This window comes from Diadema antillarum, unplaced genomic scaffold (genome assembly GCF_040938485.1).
Source record: "Diadema antillarum isolate AM-2024a unplaced genomic scaffold, OU_Dant_1.0 seq00000678_RagTag, whole genome shotgun sequence".
Taxonomy (NCBI): domain Eukaryota; kingdom Metazoa; phylum Echinodermata; class Echinoidea; order Diadematoida; family Diadematidae; genus Diadema; species Diadema antillarum.
In genome coordinates this window covers 47,559-74,934 of record NW_027271583.1, presented here as the reverse complement: position 1 = coordinate 74,934, position 27,376 = coordinate 47,559, and the positions used below count along the sequence as shown (strand labels likewise).

Sequence of the window (27,376 nt, the reverse complement as noted above, 5' to 3'; positions counted from 1 at the left end):
ACCATGTTACAGGGATCATTTCATAAATAACCACTTTTTGCTCAGATGCCATCTTGTCTGTGCAAAGTGGGGTCAAAGGTCATATGTACTTCTTTTTCTATCTTTGCTATGACGTGTTATCTCTATGGGAGGGAATTTTTTAGATGTGAAAATTGACATGACTCTCTATATCGAGCACTATCTTACTTATGCTTCGGTGAATTTCTCTCAGATTTTAATATGTTGTAGCTGAGACTTTGCAGTATCAGGACTCGAATGATTGATTAAAAAAAAGATCGGATCACCTTAATTTGTCAGTGATGACAAATTACAATCTCTAGTCTCTTATTCATGTGGGACTCTTGTACAAGTGGTGGCTGGTACTGGGCTGTGCAACCAGCTGACATGAAAACCAGCATGTGGGTATTATACACTAAACAATGCAGAGTTTAAAACCGATAGATATCTATGGCAACAAGTACACATATGCTATGACATGCAGAAACAAGACAGCAGTTTCAAAAGGACATGGCAGTCTCGTAGTTTGAGCAGATCTATTCATCACTGGAACAAACCTTCATTCATATGATCCCCAAAATAACCCTTTTCAAAGTTACAACATGTTCTGTATAAATTTGTGATGCCTTATGATCCTGCAAATGCAAAAAAAAAAAAGAGGCAGCACTGCTATTAATTTGAATGTGTTTCTATTCAATATACCATTCAAAGTAAACAACATACACACTGTGACACTTTACTATTTTTGACCACATTTTTCTCATTCATCCACCCCTTTGGCCGTCTGTCACACGCACACGTCCCCTCATACACACACTACAATGTACAAGCATGTGCAGATGCACAACAGGGTCCTTCATGGGTACAATGTAGGCCTATATCCAACTGCCCAATGGCAAATATTTAGACTATGCAATTGCCAGAATCTCTGTGGGATTGCTTAGAAAATACACATTCTGTAACCCATTTTCTAAGGAAATGAAGTCCTGTGATTATATTTTGGGATTTACTCATCATTTTTACAATAGAAATGTGGTAGCCAAAGTAGGCCTAAAGTGTCCATCCCAGCTAAACTGATTATGGTTCTGATTTAAAAGTGGTGAAGAAAAAGACACACATAAAATCTGTGTTATCACATTATATCACTGCATATACTTTTTCTTGCCATATGGTCCAGTAGTCAATGTCTTGATTCCATGGAATTTAAAAACCGTGAAATCAATCTTACCCGGTCGAGCGCGAAAATAAGTTGCACAAACATATCTACTTTTACAGTATGTTGCTATTGAAAAGCTATTCTCGGTTATCAGATGAACACCGTACTAGAGCTACATTTTTGTACAATGTACACGCACATTGTACACTGTACATGTACATGCTGTATCTTGTGCCTGCCATTTACAGAATGAACCGTATTACAGGCTGTATTTCTAAATTCCTTTCGGGACTTGTGTACTTGTTGCCAAAGATTCTTGGCGTAAGTGATCTCGAATGCATCGAAATCAGTCAGCAGAAGTCTTCTTTTTTTTAAGAGACTACAGATACTATACCTGTATCTGAAAGGAGAATGATATCGCCAAGGAGTGTAAGAGGCAATGGAACAGTAAAAAAATAGACCATGTCTGTGCAAATATGATGTATAAGCATGCAAATTCAGTGTTTGCACAAGTGTAGCGTAATGACATTTTCCTGTCTGTGAATCCACTCCTTTAGAAATATGCACTGTGCCCAAGTGAAGAAATGCGAAGAAGGGGTCCCAATTCTGAATGTTTAATATAATTTTGAGTGTCACTTACAATTTTCATTAGCTTTGTTGGTTTAACTGTTTTAAATATGTACAGTTTGTTGTAGTTTCCATGTCTTTTTGAGGGGAGTTACAATCATGTAGAAGAAGTTTTGTAGGTACTGTAGTATACCCTGGAGGGGCTAGAATGGGATTTGTGTGTCAGAGGCACATGTATACAATACGTTTTCAGACATGGTTGTAAAGCAGCCAGCAAACAGTTTATGAGACACAGAAACTAAAAACAGAAAGAAAGATTGTGCAGTGAGTGCAATAACATTGTAAAGGAATAGAGAGAGGTGACTAATGTGCATTTTTAACATTGCCATCTGCATTCAATGTTTCTGCAGTATTGAAATTGCCATTAAAATGAATATAGAATTGATTCATTAACAAAAAAGTTTATATAAGCAATTTCAAAACGCACTAGAAATATCACACTTTCACAAGAGGTACATTGGAGCTTATATTTTCCCTCTTTGAGCAAGTACAATGTATTGTATGGTTTTGTTTTTGTTTCTGCCACATCACCTTGTTGTCCATTTTTTCCTCAATGTTATGGTAACAAATTTTCATGAATTTGTGCCAAAATGAACAGATGTATATGGTAAATATTAGAGAAAGTGATTTGTAAAGGACCTACAGTGAAAGATATTATAGTTTTGTCCTTTATCTGTGTACATGTGCCCTGGCACAAATCTTAACCTGTTGAGGACAGACTGATTTTGGTACAACACACATTTCCCATAGACAACTTAACCGAGTCAAGCTCCTTGCCCAAGTATACTGAGGACACGTCCTCAACAGGTTATTCTGCCATGCCCTTTCATCAACATTGAGTAAACCATCCATACTTGACCTATTTGCCCACTCAGGTGTAGCAATGTGCCCCAGTCCAACAGCAAGGCCTTGGGGACACAATGGGGATTAGGAGGATTGCATTGATGGTCATACATCTATCCAATAGTTTCCAGACAGCTGTGCCCATGGGCAAAGAAGGAACTCCAATGTACTAGCCAGTTGGCGAACGGAGCACAGTAAGGGGTAAAGAGAAACATGGACAATTCCCATCACTTGCAAATACTTGAAGTTAATAGGAGATTGAAACTCAAATAATAAGTGAATTGAGTGAATGCAGCAACATTAGTAGAACAACACTCACTACATTGTATGAAAAGTTTGAGGAAATTCAAACAGTCCGTTCAAAAGTTACAAGTTTTTAACATTTTGGTGCTGCCTTTGCTGGAGACTGAAAAAAAGACTACAACATTTCATGACATCACACATGGACAGCAATATGAAGAAAAATGAAGAGATTTCGACATATTTTCATTTTTCAGCAAAATGAAAAAATACTCTAGCGTTTGATACCTCTTTCAGGAAACAGGGAAAGATACAATCTGTCAGTGGAGAAACATGTACACTGTATGTACTTTTCATTATCAAAGAGAGAAAATTGATTATATAGTTGATTCTATCATAAGTCTATGGCAGCCTGTGTGGTAAGGAAATTTATAATCGATTGTATCTTTTGATAAAATGGGACCCTGGCCTCTTTGAGAAAAAGAATTGAGTATGAAAGAATGCAACAGCAGAGATTTGTGGGAGTTAATCAATTGAAATCCCTGTATATTGTCCCCAGACTCACTGAACCCATACACATTCCCTTCGAGTTCATAGAAGCCAAGAGAAGAAAAGTACATAATGTTTCGTTGTAAGTCTGTGCGTAGAGCATCTTTTTTTAAGTGAAATGCCGTTCGTCATTGACGTTGGCTCTCATGGATAGATGAAAGGCAAATAAATGAACAGGTGAAATAGTATTGGAAGTTTGACAAAATTATAAAAGAATTAGATTTTTTTTCACAAATTTCTGATGTTTTCCCCAAATCAGTGATTGCAGTCACAGCCACATGTATGATCTAAGTCAGATGAGGTAGTAAGCCTTACTTTTGCTTGGATGCAAGGGGCAAGTTGTCATCATAATTTCCTTTCCACATGGATTCAAGGAGATGAAATTACATCCCTCATGTCATACTGTTCTAGAGTTACAATGATTTAGCAATGACTTTAAAAGAGAGAGCATTGCAGTAGCTGAAGAATTACTAACAATTATAAGACATACCGATACCATTTATCTATGAAGTAACTGTACGATGCAATGGGAGACAGGTAAAATATGATGACATCGTTGCCTTGTCTTTTTGCGTAACGATTGTGATCGTGTCTTTTTGTAGAGACATGCTATAGTTTTATAGAATGGAGAATTTTATGTGAAGTCTCATAGTCTAACAAAACTTTGGACATTTGCTTGTCAGTTTCAATCCATTTATGTTACCAAAGCCAGTGTGCACATGAGATGCAATTTCACTCGGATGCTTCTAGTGTGTAATGTGCTGACATTGAAGCTTGCTCAGTCTCTTTAAGCTGGGATGAGACAGTTTAACGTCAGCACAGATTGCTCCTCCTTGTGGAGGATCTTCAATCCCAATCTACACAAGCCTACAATCATCATTTGTCATCTTACACTGAGTTTATATACAGTGTCATTATAACTGTCTCATAAAAAGTAAATCAACAGCAAAAGAAGCCATATATCTCTAGCACACATTTAAGTTGGTGACATTCGAAAGTGTTTTCTATTTCATTTGATTGTGGGAAACATTGTGTGTGATTATTTTTGTTTTCTATGCAAAAGAGGGAAGTGAGGTAGTATTTTACAGAGATGCCCAAGTGCAGTTCAATTTAAAATGAAAAATTGTTTTTAATCAATGCACTGCATTATTCACTTCAATCTTCACATTTTTGTTGAGACCCAGTTCTACATCAAGACAGCACGTGTCATATTTTAGCTCAAATGCCACTACTTGTGAGCAGCAGTTAATAACTGGATTTAAAAAAAATTGAACAGAATGGTGGCAGTTTCAACAAAATCTAAGATTAAATGGAAAATATATGAAATTGTAAAGCTCTTCACAAGTTTTCATGAAGTAGCAAAATAATTGAGTGGAAGCCATTATGGTACAATTTGTTATTCTGAAGGTTCCTTTAATATGCACCTTCTTTTTATTTTTGGATTAAGAAACCTTATTTCATTTTTGGATTAACAAACCATTGGAACGACAAACCTGATGTCCTCTTTGGATATATACGAACCTTTGGATTCACAAAACTTCTTTTATTTTATGATAATGAACCTTAAGAATAATACCACAAATGTTGGGATTAGCTATTCCTTTTTCATGTTCAGACTAGTAAACATTCAGTTTGAAGTTGCAATGAAAGAGGAAAGAAATTAGAAATCACAGGTTAGATTGTTAATAAAGAATTAAGCTGAAACTGTTAGATTGTTAATAAAGAATTAAGCTGAAACTTGCATTATGCCCGACACCCAAAAATATTAATGAATTTCTGTACCCAGCAGCACTGCCAAGGTACATTCAGGGTGCTACAGAACTTTATTTTGCCACTTGCCGGTTGGGCAAGCAGATTTTCAAATTTGCTGCAAAACACTTGCCCGAATATTAATTTTACTTGCCCGAAAAGAAAGTCCAAAATGTAAGGAAATAATATAGAAAATCATGTGTTAGTCAAGGGCTTGATAAAGACTACCATTTGAATAAACCGCACACAGTGATTCGCACGCTCACAATGGAGTAACAAATTTGGTCTGATCAAATGTTGCCATTGCATTGCACTGGGGCTTCTTCACATGACTGTTGGAAAGTTGCTGAAATGAAATATTACAATTGTAAGTGTGTTGAATCACTAAACAGCCATTGTCTTGGGGATTTGTATGGTTGGCTTTGTGGGTGTGTTTGGGGAATATTACTGAAAAAGAGGTGGCTTCAAAACTTTTTGCTTGCCCAATTTGGGCAAGAATTTGTTCTCATTGTTTAATAACACTTGCCCGAATTTGATTTTCACTTGCCCCGGGCAATTGGGCAAGTGCTTATACAGCACCCTGACATTGTACTGCTCTTCATGATATATTTTGGCGTGTTGTCATCATTCCGAAAGTTCTTCAAGCTAGAGAAGTTTCAGTTCTCTTTTTCCTTTTTGAGGCCTTTATCTTTTAACCCATTGAGAATGAGCTGATTTTGCTAATATTATTATAACACATGTTCCCCATCAGACACCTGTGCGAGTATACTCGGGACCAGCCTTCATTGGGTTAGATAGCCCATGGTATAATGTTTGGTACGAAGAAAATATAATATGTATAATAGGGTGGACAAAAAGAGTAATGCATGTGATACTTCTAGGAAATATATTATTTGAAGCAGCCAGTATGATTTCTTTCTTTGATGCTCACTGCAGAGTATAGAGTTTTTATCGTAAAGTATTACCTACGTAGTACATGTGTATTTTTTTTCTTCTAAATGCTAAAGATGCTTTCCAGTTTTATCTGTCTCAAACTGAGTCTGAAGTAAAGAACCACATTGTGAACTTCATGTGGTGGAATACAATTATTCTTCGGAAACAGTCCAGCTTGTGCACAGTTTCCCATCCCCTGATGTTCAGGGAGCTCTACCGAGTTTTGCAGGCAGTATCTGATTTCTGCTGTCTGAAATCTTCAGTGGAAGTGGACAGGGTTGTATGTTTGGTGGATGGAATACAACCGCTGTAATCAACACCATAATACGCGCATGTGTAGCTATCCCTTGTTGGCAAAATGTTTCCAGAAATAAGAGGTTTAACAAGAAAGAGAGAGAGCTTTAGATGGTGTCTGTGTTTTTACAGCATTTGTTTACACAAAGTCTACTCATAGGCCTACAGTATTCATCTTCAACATATGCCAACTGCCTCATGTAGTGTGCCACTTGAGTGGCCTTGAAATTCCAGTGACACAGTTATTGCTAGAAAGAATTGATTGTTGGTTTCCACAATAGGGCACTTTTTGTATCATGGCAACATTCACGACCTGGTGATAATGTTACAGCTGCTCTCGTATACTTATAGGCCTAATTATCTTCTCTCTTTTTTTCAAAGAAATATCTGTTCAATGTATTGTAGCTTTAATGAGTTCAAGCTCGACATCATGTACATAAAGTAAAGGCTTACAGATGAGTATAGGTAAAGTGTACAAGTACCAATACCCAGAATATTATGTTTGCTATTTGTAGAAAATATGTGAAACAGGCCCTCTGCAAAATACTAGAATTTGTTGTCTCGGGATTTTATTTATTGGGCTTTAAATGTAGATTTTATTGAGTATTATGTATACAAAAAAAAAAAATTATTCCAAATAGAGGATCCGGAGTTGATCACCCAAGTCTTTCAATCAAATGGTCATGCTATCGATACCTTTTTTTCCAAATACGTCTCAAAACAATAGTGATGTGAAGTGCGTCCTTCCGTGCAATTACAACCTGTAGCTACTAAACCAGTGGACATGGAATCTTGATATTAGGAGTTTATTAGTAAAAAGGTACATGCATCATGTAGCTAGAATGTGCACACATCACTTCTGGTACTTGTGGAGCAGAATTTAAACGCGCAGAGCACAAGTGCCACTAGCTATGATCTGATTTATTGAAGTATACATGTACTTTCAGGGGCTATGAGTATCACAAGTGAATTATGGCTGTTTGGTTTTGTGTGTGTGTGTGTGTGTGTGTGTGTGTGTGTGTGTGTGTGTGTGTGTGTGTGTGTGTGTGTGTGTGTGTGTTCTAGCTGTATACAAAATTGATTTTCAGGGTATTGGTACACTTTAACATGAATGCACAGGAAGGATAGTATTAGTACACTGCTAGCACTGTTCCAGCCTTGGTGTAAATCTTAGATTTAGTAGCGTATGAGTGGATGAACACTGTATGTGCATAAAAAAATACAATTGTACTTATACTCTGCTTTTGTGTTTGTTTACACAGTATCGAGTGCAACTGATCTGAATAGATGCTAATAATACACAGACCATTGCCTTGCCATGTTCAAGTGCAAGGCTTTGATAAGTTGGCTACAATTTATCTGTATGCCTCCCTCGTGTGGTTTGCTTGAGTGGTGGTCCCCCAGCACCTCACAATTCTACACATGTATCTGAAGGTCTTGGTTTCACTTTATTCAGACTTGAGGAATTTATGATGATGCATGCAAAAGAAACAAGCCAAATTGCTCTATCACAAAAAAAAAACTTCCCCCTTCAAATTGCTGATGGTTTTGCAAGCTCTTTACAACTGTATGTCTTCCGTCTTAAGAGGGCAGCATACCTCTACAGAGTTTATAATAACATGCATGATTCATTGAAATGTGCATGTCTTTCAAGTATTGTTCAATTGTGTGATCTTTCTCCATTGACTGGTTCAATCAAGTAGCATACTGCTGTACACATGAATGTACGCCATTTATACATACGGGTCAATCCACGTCAAATCAACCAATGCTGTTAACCTGACCCCCTTCAATTTTCTTTAAATTCGCGCCAAATGTTCCCCCAAGTGTCTGACGGAAGATTCTGAATTGTTTTGCCCCAAGGTCAAATGGTTGCTAAGATACGGACTCCCTTCACGTAGCAACTAATGTGCAGTCGAACAATCAAGTTTAAATAAAATTTGCTATTTTTTGATTGACTGCTGCAGCCAAGTTAGATGACTTACATTGCTCATTTTCTGTAGATTGGAAGAACTTTATGATCTTAACATGCACAATGTGTTATGGCACAAAACTGACAATCCGTTATTGCGCAAGAGGTCACCAGAAATGGTGTTGAGCGTCAAAGTTAATGTTTTTGGATGAATGTTTGGAAGCTGATAACTTCAAAATTCAATTAGCTTAGAACCCATTTTTATGCATATTTAAAGACTCTCACTTGCTCTAGAGACCAACCAGAAATTGACCAAAAGTATGCATTGTTTTCTTGTAGGGCACCCTCAAAGTTGGATTTTTTTCAAAAAGTTGCCAAGTTCAAGGTCACAAGTCGAGGAGCAGCACAATTTTTTTTTTTGTAATGATTAAACATTTACTAAAATAGATATTTTCATGGGTTACTTAAAAACTTTTGTTTATACTGAAATGTATTATAGCTGATATACGCTAATGGTGACTTTAAGTTGAAAACTGCAAATTATGTTCTATGTCTAATATATTTTAAGCTACAAATAATATTTCAAATCATCTCCAGATCTTATGTCCTTGACATTGTGAAAGGAGCTGTAAATTCCTTAATAATATTAGCATATTCCTAACACAGGATTTACACCACAACATATTATAACTCATATGTTATAACATATAAATACACCATAACATCTCATATGACATATATAATACACACACATATATACACAAATTACACTGTACAAATGCTCTGTAATGAGCATGTAGAGGACCTGGTATTAATTGTCACCTCAAACTCATTAAAGACAATCTCCTTTAATGAGACCTCATAGATACATATATTTCCTGGGGTTATTTGCACGAATTCCGCGATCTGGGTACTATTCGCAAATTTAACAACGTGTGAAAAATATCAACTCCGATACCAACATGAATGTAACATGCCTGTGTACATTTCTGTGTTCATTTGCTGTACTACATGAACATAAATTCAACAACTACCATGTGATAATGATCTTGCCAGTGGTAATATCCTGTAATGTGAGCTACCAGGACAAAACCCACATTTTACGCTCTGATTCTGTTTAGCGATCACTTTCAAAGCAATGTGTTGATACATTTCTGCCAGCTAAAAATTCTTAAATCTTGGTTATCCCATGTGAACGGGTATAGAAACTGAAGCCTATGCTAGGTGGTGGGTTAAGCAGAATTGCTGCTGTCCTCACAGTCCCACTCATATGTTTTCATGTTTGTCTAATGCAAGTTTGTGGCAATAAGAGTGTGCCAAGCAGTGCAGAGGGATTCAGATGGAAGTCAAAAGTGATTAGCCATTCTGATATTTAGAATTTAACAATATGATAATTCCATACCACCTAAAACTCCAACCCTATCAAATTCTTTAGAATTTCTGCTATCAAAACAAGAATAGGATAATCTGCATACATAGTAGATTGTGTAATTCTTCTGTCACAAATCTGCTGTTACTGTGTTATTTTGAATGTCTTCTGTGTGAAAACTGTGAAATTGATGAAAGGAAAAAACATGGTAAACAAAGCTGCATTATTCACACATACACGATACAATGCATGACAGTAGCACATATATTCACATACAAACACACTGATACATGTAAAGGAGTTAAAGAAGAGTTTTGCAAGCTGTGTATTGCAGAGTTGAATTAATAGTAGTTTTAGTAATAGTAGTAGTAGTAGTAGAAGTAGCAATGATAATGATAATGAAAATAGTGGCTGCTTGTATAGCGCACAGGTCCACTTTTTAGTGCTCACGGCGCTTCAAAAAATGAAAAGATAGATATACCACATGTTTAAACATGACAACAGAGAAGAAAATGGCAAACAACAAACACATACCAAATAAAGAATACAATTGTTCCGAACATTATAGACTGTAATTATAGTCCTCAGTGTGAGAGGATCAACAGATACATTTTTAAGTTTGGATTTGAATGTTTCTGTAGATCACAATTACAATTATACACGCAGAGAAAATGTTCTAGTTAAAGACCAATGTAATCATACAAAGTGTATGTATTTCACATTTTTCAGTATTTTCAATCTTTCATATCCATATGCAATGGGCATGATGGACTCACTTGCATAGTATGCTATCATGGGGTGTGAAAGTATGCTGAGTCTAAACATGTAGGTCATCCACTCATTACTGTGTGATGTGGATTACACTCCTCAAATATTCACGCGTTGTTCCATGTAGCAAGTGTCGAATCTATTGATTATTAGGGAGTTGACTGTTGCACAGATGGGGGAGCTGCTCAGGCAAAAATGCTTCAGTTTATACATGTATGTACAATCTGTAGAATACAATACAATCAGTCTTTAGCAGTGCTTTGGTTTTTACCGGTACAAGCTTTCGTGGTTGTTTGTTTTGGTGGCAACAGATATCTGGACATTGGCGCATTATTTGCAACAGTACCAAAAAATGTCTAATGACTTGGTATGTGCTAGGTGAAGTGTAAACCTATTGAGTGATAGTATGCAAATGTTTAGTGCCAGAAGTTTTGTAAAGTGATCTGATGGCGCAGCGATGCTGCTGCCACCGCAATGTGCCAGTGCTTCGCTGAACTTGCGCGGGTCTTCCAGAACAAAGAGGGCGACGCTTCTTGGAAGGAGCGCGATTCCTTGGAGGAGGAGGAGGACGAGGAGGAGAAGGTGGGTCTCCTCCGGTCTCTCCGCGGCGGCGCAGATAGACGGCAGAGCAGGAGGAGTCGACTGGAGGAAGACATTTATCACCAACATCATCACCACTCGCACTCCTTTGATGAGGCAGTTATCCTCTCGTTTGAGTTTCGCACCCAATTAACTCTCTCCCCTGGATGTAGCAATTTCTTCCTCGCCGCGGGGGCCAATGCATTTGTGTACAATGCAGGTAATAAGGAACACCCACCAGCTTTTAAGCGCAAATTTGAAATATATGTGAATCATAGCCCAGGGCAACACTCAGTGAGCGTGACAGCTGATTATGAAGAGGAACGCAAAGGATTGCGATATGCTGAGCATTCTGTGTCAGCCTTTTTGTCTGACTATGGGCTGCATTTTGTGCATTCTATTTGCCGTGAATGGGAGACGGCATAAAATATCAGAAGTACATCCTCTACTAACAGACCAGGAGCTCATAATACACAATAATCATGTATTTCTTCAGAGCATGGAGAAGTAATTGTAATTTCATTGTAGACCTTCTCTATGCCAAGACAATATTATGTATAATACCGACACTAGTCAAGGTCACTATCTTTCCACTCGGTGTTAACGAAGTTTATCATTTTTTTTTAGTGTGAAGGGAAAGGAGACATGCATTTAAGATGACTATTAAAGGGATTTGAATTACTGGGTCATGTAAGGCAGTATATTTCACAGTGTTTTTATTTTTTGCAGATCACCTGTCAACTGATATTCCCAAAATGAACAACTTGGAAAGCATTACATACATGTAATTACATACCTCCTATACAACATACAGTGTATACACTGTGTTTCATCTACAAAATTTTCCCCTGAAAAGGAATTATGGAAAGACTAAATCTCATTTTTGTCACTATGGTTCTCGATTTCAAATTCAACAACTTGTCAAATTGTCTTACAAGTCTCAATTGGCAAAATACCATACTCACAATATATGTGGTGTGTATAGTGAATAGCGTCCTTTAAAAAAAAAAAAAAAAAAAAAAAAAAAATGTCTGCCAGTTGTGATTCTGTTCAACTTGGCTGTAATCAAGTGTTCCGGGACAGAGTTAAAGCACTAGAATGTGGGCATTAGATTTCAGTGCCTGACTGTGTAGTCTTCAAAGTTGTGTAAGCATGAGAATAAAAAAGTCGAATATCAAGGTTCAGATGTTTTTATGCCTTTTCTGAGATAGGTGCTGGAGGCATCATGTTTGTTGGCTGTCTGTCCGTCCGTTCATCCATCCCACATTTTATTAGGAAAATTTGATTAATAGTAAGCAGTACGTTGTTGGTAGATTTTGATGGCTACAGTCTGTAATTACACTTATGGTTAGGTATTACGATATGATATTTGATAGATGTTGATGTGGTATAGAATCATAGAAATGATTATAGTTACAGTCATAATAAGTAGGGGTCCAGCAGTGCATTGGATTGCATGCTGGGCTTTCAATCAAAAGTCCAGGGTTTCAAGCTTAATAGACACTTTTGTATGATATTAAAGTGGTACCCATCAGTAGCAAATTGAAGCACTTTGAGTACTGTGCAGTTGTAGGAAAGTCAAAGCACCTCTGATGATTGTGATGATGATGATGATGATGACAATGATAGTGATAGAGTCAATGTTGTGCCTACATTGTCATGGTTGCATTACTTATTCCATGATATGTTACAAATTCTTTATAGTCTACTCATCAGGAGGTGAAGAGAGGAATAAATATCTTTGAGATCAGTGTGATCTCATAGAATGGTATCCTTTTGGGAAGTTAGTGAGCATTTCAAGTTGTAAATGACTCCATAGTCATATTGTTTCATATTTTATAGCTGCAGAGAAATGTAAGTGGCTAGTAATAAGACTAAACCAAATCATACATTAATATTTATGGTACCTCAGATCAATTATTTTAATCAATAGCGTTTAGAAATAATTTAAAAAAAAGAGGCAGTTATCTGTGTTTAAATGGCAATGTGTATCAGTTGAAAATCTAAGATATGTCTTTAGATAAGCAAGCTTTGCTCTTTCAACATCCCTAAAATTGTTTGATTTCCCTTCTGTGTTGAATTATGGAGAACTATAAATTACATTAACGGGGTACCTAATTCAATTACCGTCCAGCGAAGGGGAAAATCTGAGAAAACTGTCCCAATCTCAACTTTGCATACCATGTTCCCCGATGGTATGGAAATTTGTGTGCTGTTGACATTTGTGGTGCATTGTCACTAGTGGGAAATATATATCTGCCCTCACCAGCAGGTCATGAACCCCGACTTTTTCAGAAGGTTGCCATGGCAACCTATAAACAGGTAGTGCAGGAGAAGTGCCTGAAGTCATACAATGTAAACTGTAATGTCTTATCCAGCAAGGGTGGAAGCTGCAAAACAACTAGGTCTCTGACTTGCAGGTTTGGCAATGGTGGAAGCTTGGTGAAAGTGGTGCATCAACATTTTGCTGTGGAACAGTGGAGATAATTTTTTTTTTTCGTTCTCTCACGCACCCTTCAGTATTGTAGGATCCTGCCCTCACTGTGTTTAGAAGAAGATGCAGTTAATGATTGCTGGATGTTCTTAATGGAAATTTCAATGTGCCTGGAATCATTCGTGATGATAGAAGAGTCGGAGCTTGTACAATCCATGGGATATACGATGATTGTTCTGTGTGCTGGCTGCAAGCCGATACCATACACATCCACTGTTGGAAGTGGTGCAGTAATATTGATAAGGTAGTTAAAACTTGGAGAATATGGGAGTTCATTGGACCAAAAGCAATGGTAAGAGTGAAGAGCGTTAATTCATTGTCCGTGTGCACTTTGCAATAATACAGTTGTATATTTATATTAAGCTGTTTCGTGAAATTGCACTGTACACAGGGCATGATACTGCATCATCGGCTCAGAATGATGTGGCTGTATTGAATGTTATTATAGATGCCAATTGTTACTTTTTTTGCAGTACTTTGAACTTTTTTTTGCCAAAATACTGCAAGTTTTATGGAAGATACAGTTCTTCCCAGTAGTCTTACTACACATGTCCCAGGACGCTGCAGTGCTGTTTATGAGGTTGGCATCCTTGATGTTATAGGATACATTTTGATATAAAGTTTTCATTGTCATTGGTAGTTGATGTTAATTTCTGTATATTTGTTTACATCTCTAGAGGCCCATTCTTGTGTCAGAGACTGCAGTTTGTGACATCATGATTAAAAAGAGAATGGGATATCATTACACATGCATGTACATGAAGTGAATGTGTGTTTGCTGCTGACAATAATCTGCATGTTCCTTGTAGACTTGTACTGATAGGAAGTTATTGATCAAATTGATAAACAATAAAGGTATTTAAGAATAAGTGAATAAAAGACATTAGACTACCAGTTTTGATCTACTTATACGGTGAAAAGCACTGATTATCTGTCCCCATTTGAAGCAAAAAATCAATATGGTGCAGGTAAAGAATTTAATGTGTTTTTTAGGAAGCGCCATTAGTATTTCAGCTGATTTTCATACTCTCTTTTTACACTGCATAAGTATAATGTTTCCCCATAAATGTTAGATATATGAGCCACATTACTGCTTTAATAGGCTTTATACACACACTGGTTTTGATTGCAAGTCGTTAAAACATGGTTGAGACCAATTGGAAGAGAAAACGTCATCTACCGCTCAGCTTAAACTTGGCTCTACAATGTAGATCACATCCACAATGTTATGGTGATCATGCTTTTGACATTGGTACACCCCCCCCCCCCTTCTCTGGAACAACCTCTCTACTCATATTCAGTTCTCTATCTCCATTGACATTTTCAAAAAGAAACTCAAAGCTCAACTATTTCAGGTACAGAAATAATGATTTTGTAATTGTGGATAATTTGTACACTTAGTTGTTATGTATTTTCTCTTATGTTGATTGTAAAGCACTTAGAAACACTTCCTTCTTTAATAAGCGCAATGTAAATTTTCAATATTATTATTGATGGAAATTGGAATGTTTGATACAGCAGGTGGTTTTATGGCTACATGGCATACAGCATACGGTGATTGCTCAGAGAAAGGTGATATCACTGCTTCACATGTGTAGTGCGTGGTTTTGAAGAAAAGCAAGGACACAAAACCAGCAAGTTTGAAGGAGCTTGAGAGATATTTGATGGCTGATATGGAAACAATAATTGTGCAAGTGCTAGTGAACATAAAAAAAAATGCAAGGCAGTGAAAAAGAACCCCAGAAATATGTCTCACGTCCTGAAGCAGCCACAGTAACTGTGATGAAGTGTATTCAACTTTGCTTTTATGGTTTATATCCATTAAACTTGAACAATACTTGTACTGCATGGAATGCAGAAATATCAACACATAAGCAACAAAGTGTACATCAAGACAGCTAGAGGGTAATACAAGCCCCACCCTAAATTCACTACAAAAATGCTGCATGCTCACATTTGACTACAAATTGTACTTCTCTTTCTCCTCCAACAAGCAGTACATTGTATGGGAGTATCGTCATCTACTGACCTACAACATCCAGCGACCCTTTGATGTTTGACAGACTCTTGTACTTGAGTGGCACATTATGTGGGGAAAAAAAAACCAACAGCTGTAAACTTGGGTTGATGCTTTGACTAAAAAAGAACAGTCCCGTGTTTTGATGATAATAAATCGCATTGTTCATGTGTTGTCTTGGATGCAGATTTTCACACCGACAGTGCTGGCAAAGGGGAGAAGACACGGAGCGCGGTCCTGAGCGAAGAGGGCGCGGAGAAGGACACCAGCGATTCGTACCGGTCCTCCAAGGAATGCCTGCCGCCCCGCGTCCAGCGTAAGAAGAGCCCCAGCCCCTTCCCTTCCAGCTCTGCCTACCCCAGTCTGAGGCGGCTGGCCCTCAAGAACAGGGTCAATGCAGCTTCTCTTCCAGAAATGACAACTCCTCCGCTCAGAGGTAAGGCCATACCCAGTTAGGATCAAGTTGGGAAGACGGGGGACCTCTTGGCCTGAATTCATGAAGTTGGTACAGTCTTTGTCCATGGTTTAAACTATGGACAAAGACCATAGTTTTGTATGGGGCGCCAAGTGTTGCATGGCCTATTTTGTTACGAAATCAGTCATTTCGTCGACGAAATGACCATTTCATTGACAAAATATTCATTTCGTCAACAAAATGTCATTTTGTTACAAAATGATCATTTTGTAACAAAATGACTGATTTTGTAACGAAATATTCCATGCGACACTTGGCACCCCAAACAAAACTGCGGTCTTTGTCCATGGTTTAAACCAGGGACAATGATTGTACCACCTTAGTGAATTTGGGCCCTTAAGATTAGAATGGGACTCTTTACAGTTGATTGAGGTGATGGTTTGTCTGATTAGAAATGCCAACCCTCATGTAGAGAGCATGAGACAGGTATCAGACAAAATACAGAGCTTGGTGAAACTTTGACCCCTGATATGCGGTCAGTTAAATTCCCTTATTTACGTCATGGGCTCTGTTGTTGTTTCATCTCTCCTTATGAAAGCATTAAACTTTGCTCAATACACAATGTACACCCAACATTGAACAGACCATTTTACAGGGTGGTCCAGAGATCTGCCATTCTCTACATGTACCTTACCCTTTCATTGTTTATTATGCATAGTGTTGCAAGAATTACAGCTCAGTTATTCCCTTTTTTCTCATTTGTTGTGTTTCGCTTAAAAGAGAGATAACTTTGTACAAACAAACTTTAAATGAAATGTTGGATGAAATTGCATATGAAAGGGATCATTGAGAGTGTGTTGGCAATATTGTTGAAATTATGAGACTATCTTAGAATGAAACAAGATAATGTATATCTTGTATTTTAAGTAATTGGATAATACTTTTTGTTCTGTAAATGCATTTGATTATCTGACTTGTATCTTATGTAAAATTCGACTATCTCATCAGGCATTCTATCAAATGGCTTTTGCAGAGTGATGAAATCATATGAAACTCATCAGTGGTTTGTATTTTCTTTATCATTGTAAGTGCTTTTGCGTTTATAAAATTGCTGGCTTATTTTGAGCCCAAAGCTATTACATTATCAACTACTTGAGCAGCAACATCAAAATGATGTGTATTTTGTAACCACACAACTGGAGGATTTACCAGTGGATTTTCAGAACTAACACCTCTAATGGCATCTTGAGATCAAATTCCATCACAGCACTGACTGCGGTCCCTGCAGATAGAATTTCATCAGAATCACAAGGGTTGTGAGACATTTCATCGGAATCACAAGGGTTGTGAAACGTTTATGAGTGCGTTGAGGGAATTACTCATGAATATTTGTGATTGGCTTTATGTGGTACACTTATCTCTATGCTTTCATATGCTTCTGTTTTGCAGGAGAAATGACTTTTGCACCAGTGGAATCTCCTCTCTATGTGAGTTATTGCCTTTTGCCACGAATTCTGTTTCATTTGTGAGCACATTGTGCCACAGGTGACAAGCCTGTATAACAAAATCACAAATTTAAATATTTGTCATGTTAATTAGTGCAACATTTTGTCAAAACAATGGCAATGTTCACGTCATGTCATGGCTGGATGAGAAGACTACTGCAGTGTATGATGTCACATGCGTAGTGCAATATAAGGAAAATGTTTAAGAGAATTGGACAAAATGTCATTTTTGTAAAGAAGTACATATTCCCTTGACTTGCTGCTGACATATGTTAAGGGTAATATTATTCCCCCTGCCTTCTGAAAGATGCAAGGCAAGTGCTCTATTATTATGCAAGAAAAGTGAAAATATGTGAATTTTCTTTTTACTTTTTTTTTTTAATATCTGTCTATGCATGTGACATCACAATCTGTAGTAGTCTTTTCATTTCATCCAGCGATGGTGGCACTGAAACTTCAAAAATTCATAACTTTGGAACAGATTGTCCAATTTTCCTCAAATGTCACTTATGTGTTCTACTGATATTGCTGCATTCTCTCATTCTTTGTAATGTATACCATATGAAGGTGGACTTGTCCTTTAAACAAGACAGACACAGAGAAAGCAATGTACAGTGCATTCCTGTTATAATGAACACAGTTTTAACAAGGTTACAATGAAGTAAAAATTCAGGCCCAAATATTATCCCCTCTATATTTTTTCATTGTTTATTTGTTCGGTTATAACAAAATTTCGACATAACAAAAGAAAACTGCCAGTCCCAAAGACTTTGTTATAAGTGCAGTCAGCTGTCAGTACACAAAATAAGACCGAGCAAGCTTGTGTACATTTAGCTCCCGAAAGATTCAATGGATTTAAAAGTTTAAATTTGCAAAAGGAAAGCAGATTTTAAGTCAATAGTCCTGCATATCATATATCGTGTAATTATGTTTTTAATGGTCCATTCCTTGTGAGGGCATGCTCATTAGCACTTCAAGCAAACCAGCATTCAATGTCAAGGACATCTCCCCAGATGATATATCATTGCAGCATAGAGATGTTACATTGCAGTGCAGAATCAAGAAGTATGTTGGCAACAAAGGTTTAAGTAAAATTTGAAATTCATTTGGTTTCCAGTGAAGAGGGGTTGGCACTAGCAGAGATATGATTATATAACCTGTTAGATTGTGAGCAACCTTTTAAGAAAATCTCTTTCTCTTTTGATTTATGACTTGTGAATCATTGCCTACTAATCAAGAGGAGCATTACCAATATCTGAATCAGGAGAAATAAGTGTGTGCACTTTTGTTGTGTTTTGTATTCTTTTTTAGTAATGAAATAAATTGATTATTGTCATATATAATGAGACATCGTCCTTTCTCATCTCTAGGGAGGGGGCCAAATTAAGATCAATTTTGGTCCTCTCAGCCAACCTCCGGAGGAGGAATCTGAGGTATTCCTCGTCTTTGAAGGCAGCAGAAAGCGTCATGTGACATCAGCCAAACGGACAGATTATCAGACGTACAGCGCCATCATACCAGGTCAGTTTAATACGCAAGTGCGGTCTATACCATGTGCATTCAGTAGAAAGCAGCGTGATATGCACTTGCACAGATTTCTACAACTAGTGCCCAATGATGTCTTGATTATGTGCTTGTTTTTGTGCTTTACTTTCGAAAAGAAAACTTACACAGTCTCTTTGATTGTCATTATATCATTATTTTTGAGTGTGAGGGGACACCATTTAGCCAAGGAAGGATTCTGAATGATTCCTTTTTCCAGGCCATTGTTCATTGAGAGAAATGTTTAGTGGATGGCAATATGTAAGCATTTAAAGGACAAGTTCACCTTCATAAACATAAGGATTGAGAGAATGTAGCAATATTAGTAGAACACATCATTGAAAGTTTGAGGAAAATCAGACAATCTGTTCAAAAGTTATGAATTTTTGAAGTTTTTGTGCAGTACCCGCTGGATGAGAAGACTACTGCAGTGTATGAATAACTTAGATGTCACATGCATACAACAATATAAGGAAAATATAAAGAGAATTTCACAAAATTCCATCTTTTGAAAAAAGTACACATTCCCCTGACTCGTTACCGATAAATGTTATGGGTAATATTATTCCCCCTGCCTTTAGAAAGAGGCAAGTCAATTGCTCTTTTATTATGCGAAAAAAGTGAAAATATGTTGAATTTTCTTTTGTATTTTCTTTATACTGTTGTACGCATATGACTCACAAGCTGTAGTAGTCTCCTTATCCAGCGGTTCCAACACAAAAATTTAAAAAATTCATAACTTTTGAACGGATTGTCTGATTTTCCTCAAACTTTCACTGATGTGTTCTACTAATATTGTTGCATTTTCTCAATCCTTATGTTTATGAAGGTGAACTTGTCCTTTAAATGCAGAAAACTGATCCAGACAAATATAATAGATTTCCGCCACATCTGATGAGAAGGATTTTGTTCCTAATTACAATAAAGCCCTTTGTTTCATGTTGTTGTAACTCATCGGAAGTACAGCTGTAAATGCATGAGCATCATAGTAATATCCTCAAAATACACTGGACATACCAATGCTGCAAATAGATTATCGATTGTAGAAAAGACATTTCAGCTCATGGTGCATTTTATATGGTACTTAAAAATAGACAGCTTGTTTTCGTCCTTTCACACCACAGAGCGATGCAACAGCATTGTTTCCAGGAGAAGCTCAAGGAAATTTAGTGTTCTGACAAAGTTTGCTGGTATTAGTGCCCTTTCATAGGCAATGTTTGATTGTAAATTGCAGGTAGTAGTGGCATTTTACTGTGTAGCTACACATGAGCATGTAATATAATGTGCAATGCACATGCTCATGTTAGACTTTCTATTGTAACTGCATTGCCAGACAGTACTTTTATGGAGCCTTCGTTAACCACAAGCTGTAAACCTTAGTTTACAATTATAGGTTTTTCTTTTTCTCGTTTGGGACAGCATGCCTGTTTGATATTGTTTTTTCGTCAGTTGCCTGCAGAGACTCTGAAATGGGACCGACATTATTTGCGTATTTACTGGTATTTATGTGTGTGTGTGTGTGTGTGTGTAGTGAAGGGGGGGGGGGGGGCAAAGGATGCAGGCCACACAGGACAGGCACAGATCAAATCCATCTTTAATACATTACATCCTCCCTTTGTCTTGAATTTTAATCGTTGTAGTATTTGTCTAAAATAGGTTATGTTTCATTTCTACTCAGATTGTCATAAGGATGTGCAATCAAGAAATCGGGATATATTTGTGAACTCTCCTGTACTTTGTTTAAAATGCCTTGGTCACTGTCCAGCTGTTAAGCGATTACTATTGAAGGCGTTTCTTGAAATGTTTGATCATGATTTGGTCGTCTATGTAGTTGTGAAGTTTTGTCGATATATATATATGTATATATATTTTTGTAATAATAGTTTTCATTATATTCCACAATGAAATAATTTCATTTCCAACCTCCTGTGTGCCCTTGATGCTCAGACTCCGAGAGGCAGGGCTAAGAGTTTTGTCCTGACTTGGAGATGCGAAATCTTGTATCTTTATGATAGATTTCCATAAAAGAATGCTTCACCAGAATCATGTCAGTTTCTGTAATCACTCCTGTAGCTATATGTAATGGTCCTTTTCATTAAAAAAAAAAAGGAAGAAAAAAAAACTTCTTGCCTTGTTTGTACCATTATCGCTCTACTTTCACCTCCGTGTTTTGTACGTAGAACTACCATTAAGATAGTCAAGAATGAAGTGGATTGAGTCTCCATAGCGTAGTTATTAGACTGGCCTGATTCCAAGGAGGATGTAATGAGGTCATTAGCAGATTTTGACACATGTGTCCGTGCCTGAAGCGTATCCACTCTTACCAGCTTCTTTGAGACTGTCAAGGACAACCACCCCCTACTCTTTAATGATATGGCAGCGTAAGGTCAGTTTTTTACACACAGCTGGGGTTGAAGCCAACAGGCTTCCTAGCATGTGTCACTTCTCACGAAACTGACGGTCTGAAAGTTACTGGTTTTAAAAAAAGAAAAAAAAAATGTTGTAGAAGTGGTCTGATAGCTACATGTATGTGTGTATTACCTTTGCATACATGCGTTGCTTGGCCTTAAATTTTGGCAACCATTTTGTACAACCTCGTAGTCCAGTACATGTGTGAGGAAAGGAAATAGAACAAGCATTAACAATATTCTGTTGTTATTTTTTTGTCCTTACACTGTCGGACAAAAGAAAAAGAAGGGGGGGGGGTGGGGACAGAAGAAGGACGCAAAATATGTTTGTAGGGTACTTGCTCATGAGATGGGTGAAAACAAACCCAGTGAGCCTGAGGGTAATGAGGCACAATGTTGGACCATAAATATTCTAACACTCTGACCTTTACGGACCCGGCAATGTTTGCGCGCAATTTTCATACGCTTGCATGCACGATGAACATTGAACACAGTCTGCGTCTCACTCTTCTGAATGGGAGAAAGAAATTGAAAGAGAAGTACATACTTCTTCCCATCTATGTTTTAGTTTTTGTTTTCTTAATCTTTTCATTTTCTGTAAGTGTTATTTTCTTTTACATACCTCAGTCCCAAGCATTTAAAGACAAGTCTTGCCCTACTGACATAAGTTGGTCCACAGAGTGCTTAGGCACACTGTAATACACTACCTCTTTTTCTCATCAATCATATTGCCGTGTGTTCTAAACTGTACCTTAGCCTGGAGTTAATCTTCTTTCCCCAACTCTCACCTGCATTTGTGAGTCCTTTACTGTTGTCTCATTTACATGTATTATTAAAGCTCAGGCAAAGAAATCACCTCTGATCTTTCCAAGTCTCTAAACCCTGAACAATGATGTGGACTGTAGTAAAAATATGTTTGCAGCAAGGTTGTTTAGAGCGCGCCTTATTCTGTATCTGGACCAGATGTTCAGTTCTGCTTTCCCCCTGTGTTGCGGGGGAGAAGGGTTTCTGACACAATTTGAAGCACTCGTTCTCTTCTTGGTGGGGCTAGCCTACATTTACGGAACAATTGATTCACGGAGTACAGGAAAGGGGGCAAGCTTATCCTTTGGGACATTTGCGAGTCCAGTGGGAGAGGAGTTGAAAGGGCCGTGCAGCGTGTTCCTTGCCATAACACACAAACTGAACTGACTTATGTCGTTTTCACACCTATCGAGAAACATAATTGTAATAAATGCTGAATTACAAACAATTCAAATCGTTCATTCACACAACCGAGAAAGGCTCCGTGGATTCTGCGGTTTTGAGTTTCAGAACGCGTTTCAGAACTTTAACTGCAGTGTGAGCATTCGAGGAGCTCGGTCTTTCTATGGAAGTGGTTAAAAGGTCATAGTATGCTCCACCCCAAAAAACATGTTTGGAGGTCAATCTGTTCACACGACTGTTTTGCTCTGTAATTCTGGCGAAACTTGATTGGAAATCACCTTTGAAACACGATTCTAGTGATGTGTCATAACTCTTGACAATCGTGTTTCAAATTAAGTACTCTTGGTACGTGTGAAAGCGAGGTGAAACACCCCACGTGTTTGTTGTTTCCATCTTGTCTTTCCAATAAGAGTGAGGAGTTTTATTTATTTATTTATTTTTTTTGTAATGCAGTGCAGATTGAACCCTTGCGGACAGAATGCAGACATTGATATATTACATACAACAGTGGAAATTTGTTGCTTGAGGAGACTGCTGTTCAATCATCTTTGAGATAAATTGAATTCTGTAAACATATTGGTTTATATGGAGTCTATGAAAATATGGAAGGAAAATGTTTCTTGATTTTCCTTTTAGACTTTGGAAATGGTCAGGGCATTGCCTGGCTCCTCTCAACGTGTCTCTTTCATAGAAAGGCTGCGTGTCTCTGAAAACGATGAATCTCAATGACCAATTTTGTTTTTGTGTTTTGTGTTTTGTGTTTTGTTCTTTGTTTACTTGAGACTCTTTTGTCTCATTAATCTGAGGCCAGATATAAGTGACAGTTAATCCCTGTTAATCAGAGGGAATGACGTTCAAAACAAAAATATCAATTAATCAATACAATCTTCATTTCCGATTCAATATATGAATACAAAAATACACGTGAATATGAGAAAATCGTACAAAATTGTAGATATAAACCAAGTGAAACATTGACAAAACAAGGCGAGATTATGAAAAAAACAACAACAAAACAACAACATGGGGATAACAGATAACATAGGTACACAAGCTCATTATCACTGTGTGCGTAGTTGATCAGAAAATGGTATGTACATAGAAAGTCAGAATAGGATTGTTATGTTGCACATATCCCACAGTTAATCATTATAAATAATAATTCAAAAAATAATATATGCCAAATTAGTCATGACAAAAATATACTTTGAACACCATAATACAAATAAAAAGAAGACCAATATGTCCATGTTAAAAAGTATGATTACTTACTATACTAATCAACATTTTGTTATACTGTCTTTTGAAGATATTATTAAATTTTGCTCAAATCTAAAGTATTCCAAAAAATGGGACCAGTTGAAAAATGCCATCGATGAAAGTAATTTGACAATCATAGTAATTATGTACATCAGAGTTAGCAGAAAACATATATTGTAAATAAGGTGAGAAAGTTTTAGCATCATAACATTGCATAAAAGAACATATTTGCATTTTATTCAAATCTTGCAATATAAGGGTACGTAATGATTTAAACAGTTGAGATGTTGATGCTCTATTATCTGATTTTGTACAAATTTGAATTGCTTTCTTTTGAAGTAAGAAAAGACTGAGTTTGGCAAGAATACATATTTCCCCAGGTAGAATTACAGTAAGATAAAACAGATGAAATATAAGAATTATAAATAGCTAACAAAATATAACTTGACAAATCATATTTTAGTTGATTTAAAATTTCAATAAAATTAGAAATTCATAAAGACAAGTAAAAACTTTTTTTTGTAATGTTTTTGAATAACAAGGCAAAGTAGATATCAGACGGTAATTTGTAAATATTCTACGATCATCTTTTTTAAAAAAGCTGGTACAACTTTGATACTTCATTTTAGACTGTACAATACCAGTACTTAAAGAAGAGTTACATATATACAACAAAGGTTCAACAATATAAGGTAAAACATGTTTAACGAGATTTGGATCAATATTATCAAAACCACTGCTTTTTGAGATTTTGATGCCTTTCTAATATCCAAATTTTCATCTGCTGTGGCTGATTTAAAAAATAAAGTATTAGTAACAGGTTTCTTCATATGAATAAGAAGTTTTTGATTGTTCATATCAGTCATATAATCAGTGGATATGTTTGATCAAATACTGACGAAATATTCATTAAAATATTCAGCAACTTCAGCGGCATCGTAAATTTCAGTTCCGTTATGCAGAAATGTTTGTTCTTTATTGGAGGCAATAAATAAAAATATCAAAGCATTTTAAACATGTATTCTCTACTGACGGTGGCAATACGAAGGAGGTATGCCTCCTTGGCTACACTGAAAATGTTGTCATCACCAGGCAATTTAATTGATAGTCTGCGTTCAATCTTTTTTCCTATTTTGATCACTATCATTATCATTATTTATTCAGCATTTGCAAGAGACTTGATGAATAATCAAATAATGGACAAACAAACAAAACAAGTGCAATACAAGAGTACAAGAGTACATTTGGTATTATCTGCACTCATATGGGAGTATCAGTGTGGAAAGCTAATTATAGCATTTGCCAGCAAGTAACCAAGGTTCAGATAAAATTATCATCATTGAGACCTGCAACGTGCAGTTGAGGTATATATTATGATTTTGATGGGATTGTGTATGAAGGGGTATCCATGAATGAAATCTTTGATTAGGTGCTAAATACAATAGTGTATATATTACTGAATATGACATGTTATGTTCATACATGTAGGCCTATTTTTCTATGGAACTAAAACTGGATTATACTTTAGAGTATAAGGATAATGTAACTGACAAATGTACTTTACAGTCTTTAAAGTAAGAGTGCATACATCTGTATTTCTGCCAATTGTAGATCAAGAGGAAGATACATTATAAAACTTTGTTCTTCTACTTTCCCTGTTGAGCTTTGTTAGTCTGCCGGAGCTACCACCTCCTCATAAACACGAACAAGAAAAATGGTGAGACATTTCACACCTCAGGCAAGCAGAGTAGAGATATTCTTGTATGCACACAGAGGGTCACTTCTTGGAATACCCGTACTTTAGTGAGCTCTGTGTGCAACAATGGCTTAGGTTTGGAGTAATGAGTCATAGTATTTGATTGTTTATTGGAGTGTGTCCTGCATGTACACTTTGTTTTCTCCTCTTCCTCGACTGTGCTCTTTGTGCTTGCTTGAATTAGTCGAGAATCCGCCGAAAAACAGCCGGGGATTGCTTTTCCCATTCATCCCACGTTCCAGACAAATAGGGATCAGTGTGGTAAGCTCTGGAGCTTTGCATCCATGTTAGATTTCTTTGGTGTGAGGACGTGTTCAACAAGTCGGTTATGCACCATGCAAAGGGGGTTCTTAATTTCAGTCTCCATGCTGTAGTGTAAATGCTGATGCCTGAAGGGTGAGTAAATGCTCTTTCCATATTCATGTCTGGATTGACTTACAATTTGTGGTGTCTGAAATACACACACACACACACACACACACACACACAAGATAGATACCCTAGACATGAACCACAATCTATGCGTTTATGTAGTTGGACAACGCAAGCAGATTTGTATTTTTTTTTTCTTCATGTATCTGTCCTGTAAAAGAACAAAGGGAAATAGTTTGTTCAGCTGATGGTTTCTATGTCTGTGGCAGATTTTTCTCAAAGATATTATAGATAACTTGGGCAAATGGTCACTGCCATGTATATCATTTAAGTTTGTTGTGATGTATAAAATGAAGGTTGCCTTGAGAATGAAGCACATGTATCCATTTGATTTTAGAGAATAAGGGAATTACAGCGTAGACTGTCACTACAAAAGCAACTTCACCAGAAACCTGACACATGATGTCATGATGATGATGATGATGAAACAGCATTTATATAGCGCCATTTGTCTGTAGAAACGTTCAGAGGCGCCCGGCTCCCACAATGTGTCACACATCATTCACAAAGTTGCTGGAAAATATAGGTCTTCAGTTCAGACATGTCATGAGAGCATTAAAGAAATTCCAAAATTGTACATGATAAGAGCAAATTTACATCAGCATTCTTACATGTATATCAATCAAGCTGAAGAGAACACATCCGTATACAATTTCATGATCTGAATATCATTTTGAATGAGATGTAATTGTCAGTTTGTTGAACCTGTTACAAGAAAGAGGAAGAAATCATTGACAGGGTTGGGATGTTGGCTGTGAAACATCCTGTTTAGCCAAACACATTACCTCTTAAAGGTAATACTTGTTTAGCTGTGCCTGAGTTTTACAAATTGTTAGCCATGTTGATATAATTGTATTTAATATCAGTATTTGAAGAAAAAAAATATACACACAGATCAGTTTCTGGAATGTGTAAGTGATACTAGTATTAGTTGAAGGTGGCCGTACTATGTAGTGTTTTTTTTTTTTTTTTTTTTTTTTTTTTTGGGGGGGGGGTTGTTTTTTGTTCTTTTAGAGGAATTTATATGTTGATAATATGTAGGAATTGTGAATGTTTTAATAATAATGGGTGCTTATCTAAAAGAAGATATATGTCTTGTATTACAGTACAGAGATTCTATTGAACCATTCATAGCACTGAATATTGTGGTATCAATGGTAAAGATTCATTCCTTTAAATGTTTCTGAAATGTGCTACAAATATCAGTGAAACAGAAGGAGATTGTAAGAACACCCCCTTTCCAATTTCTAAGCTTTGTAGTAATAGTGTGCATGATGAAACCAATGCATCCTACATTTTAAAATGGTAAAAAAAAAATCATTTGC

At 36.8% G+C, this 27,376-nt stretch overlaps 1 protein-coding gene across 1 annotated transcript in view; it reads left to right on the top strand.

Moving 5' to 3' along the window:
• Nucleotides 1-27,376, top strand: part of LOC139737051 (A-kinase anchor protein 13-like) — a 65,299-nt gene that overhangs the window by 16,516 nt on the left and 21,407 nt on the right. The window contains exons 2-4 of the mRNA XM_071647729.1: nt 15,715-15,963; nt 17,392-17,429; nt 18,818-18,968. Coding sequence (XP_071503830.1) covers nt 15,715-15,963; nt 17,392-17,429; nt 18,818-18,968 — 438 coding nt within the window. The remainder of the gene's footprint in view (nt 1-15,714; nt 15,964-17,391; nt 17,430-18,817; nt 18,969-27,376) is intronic.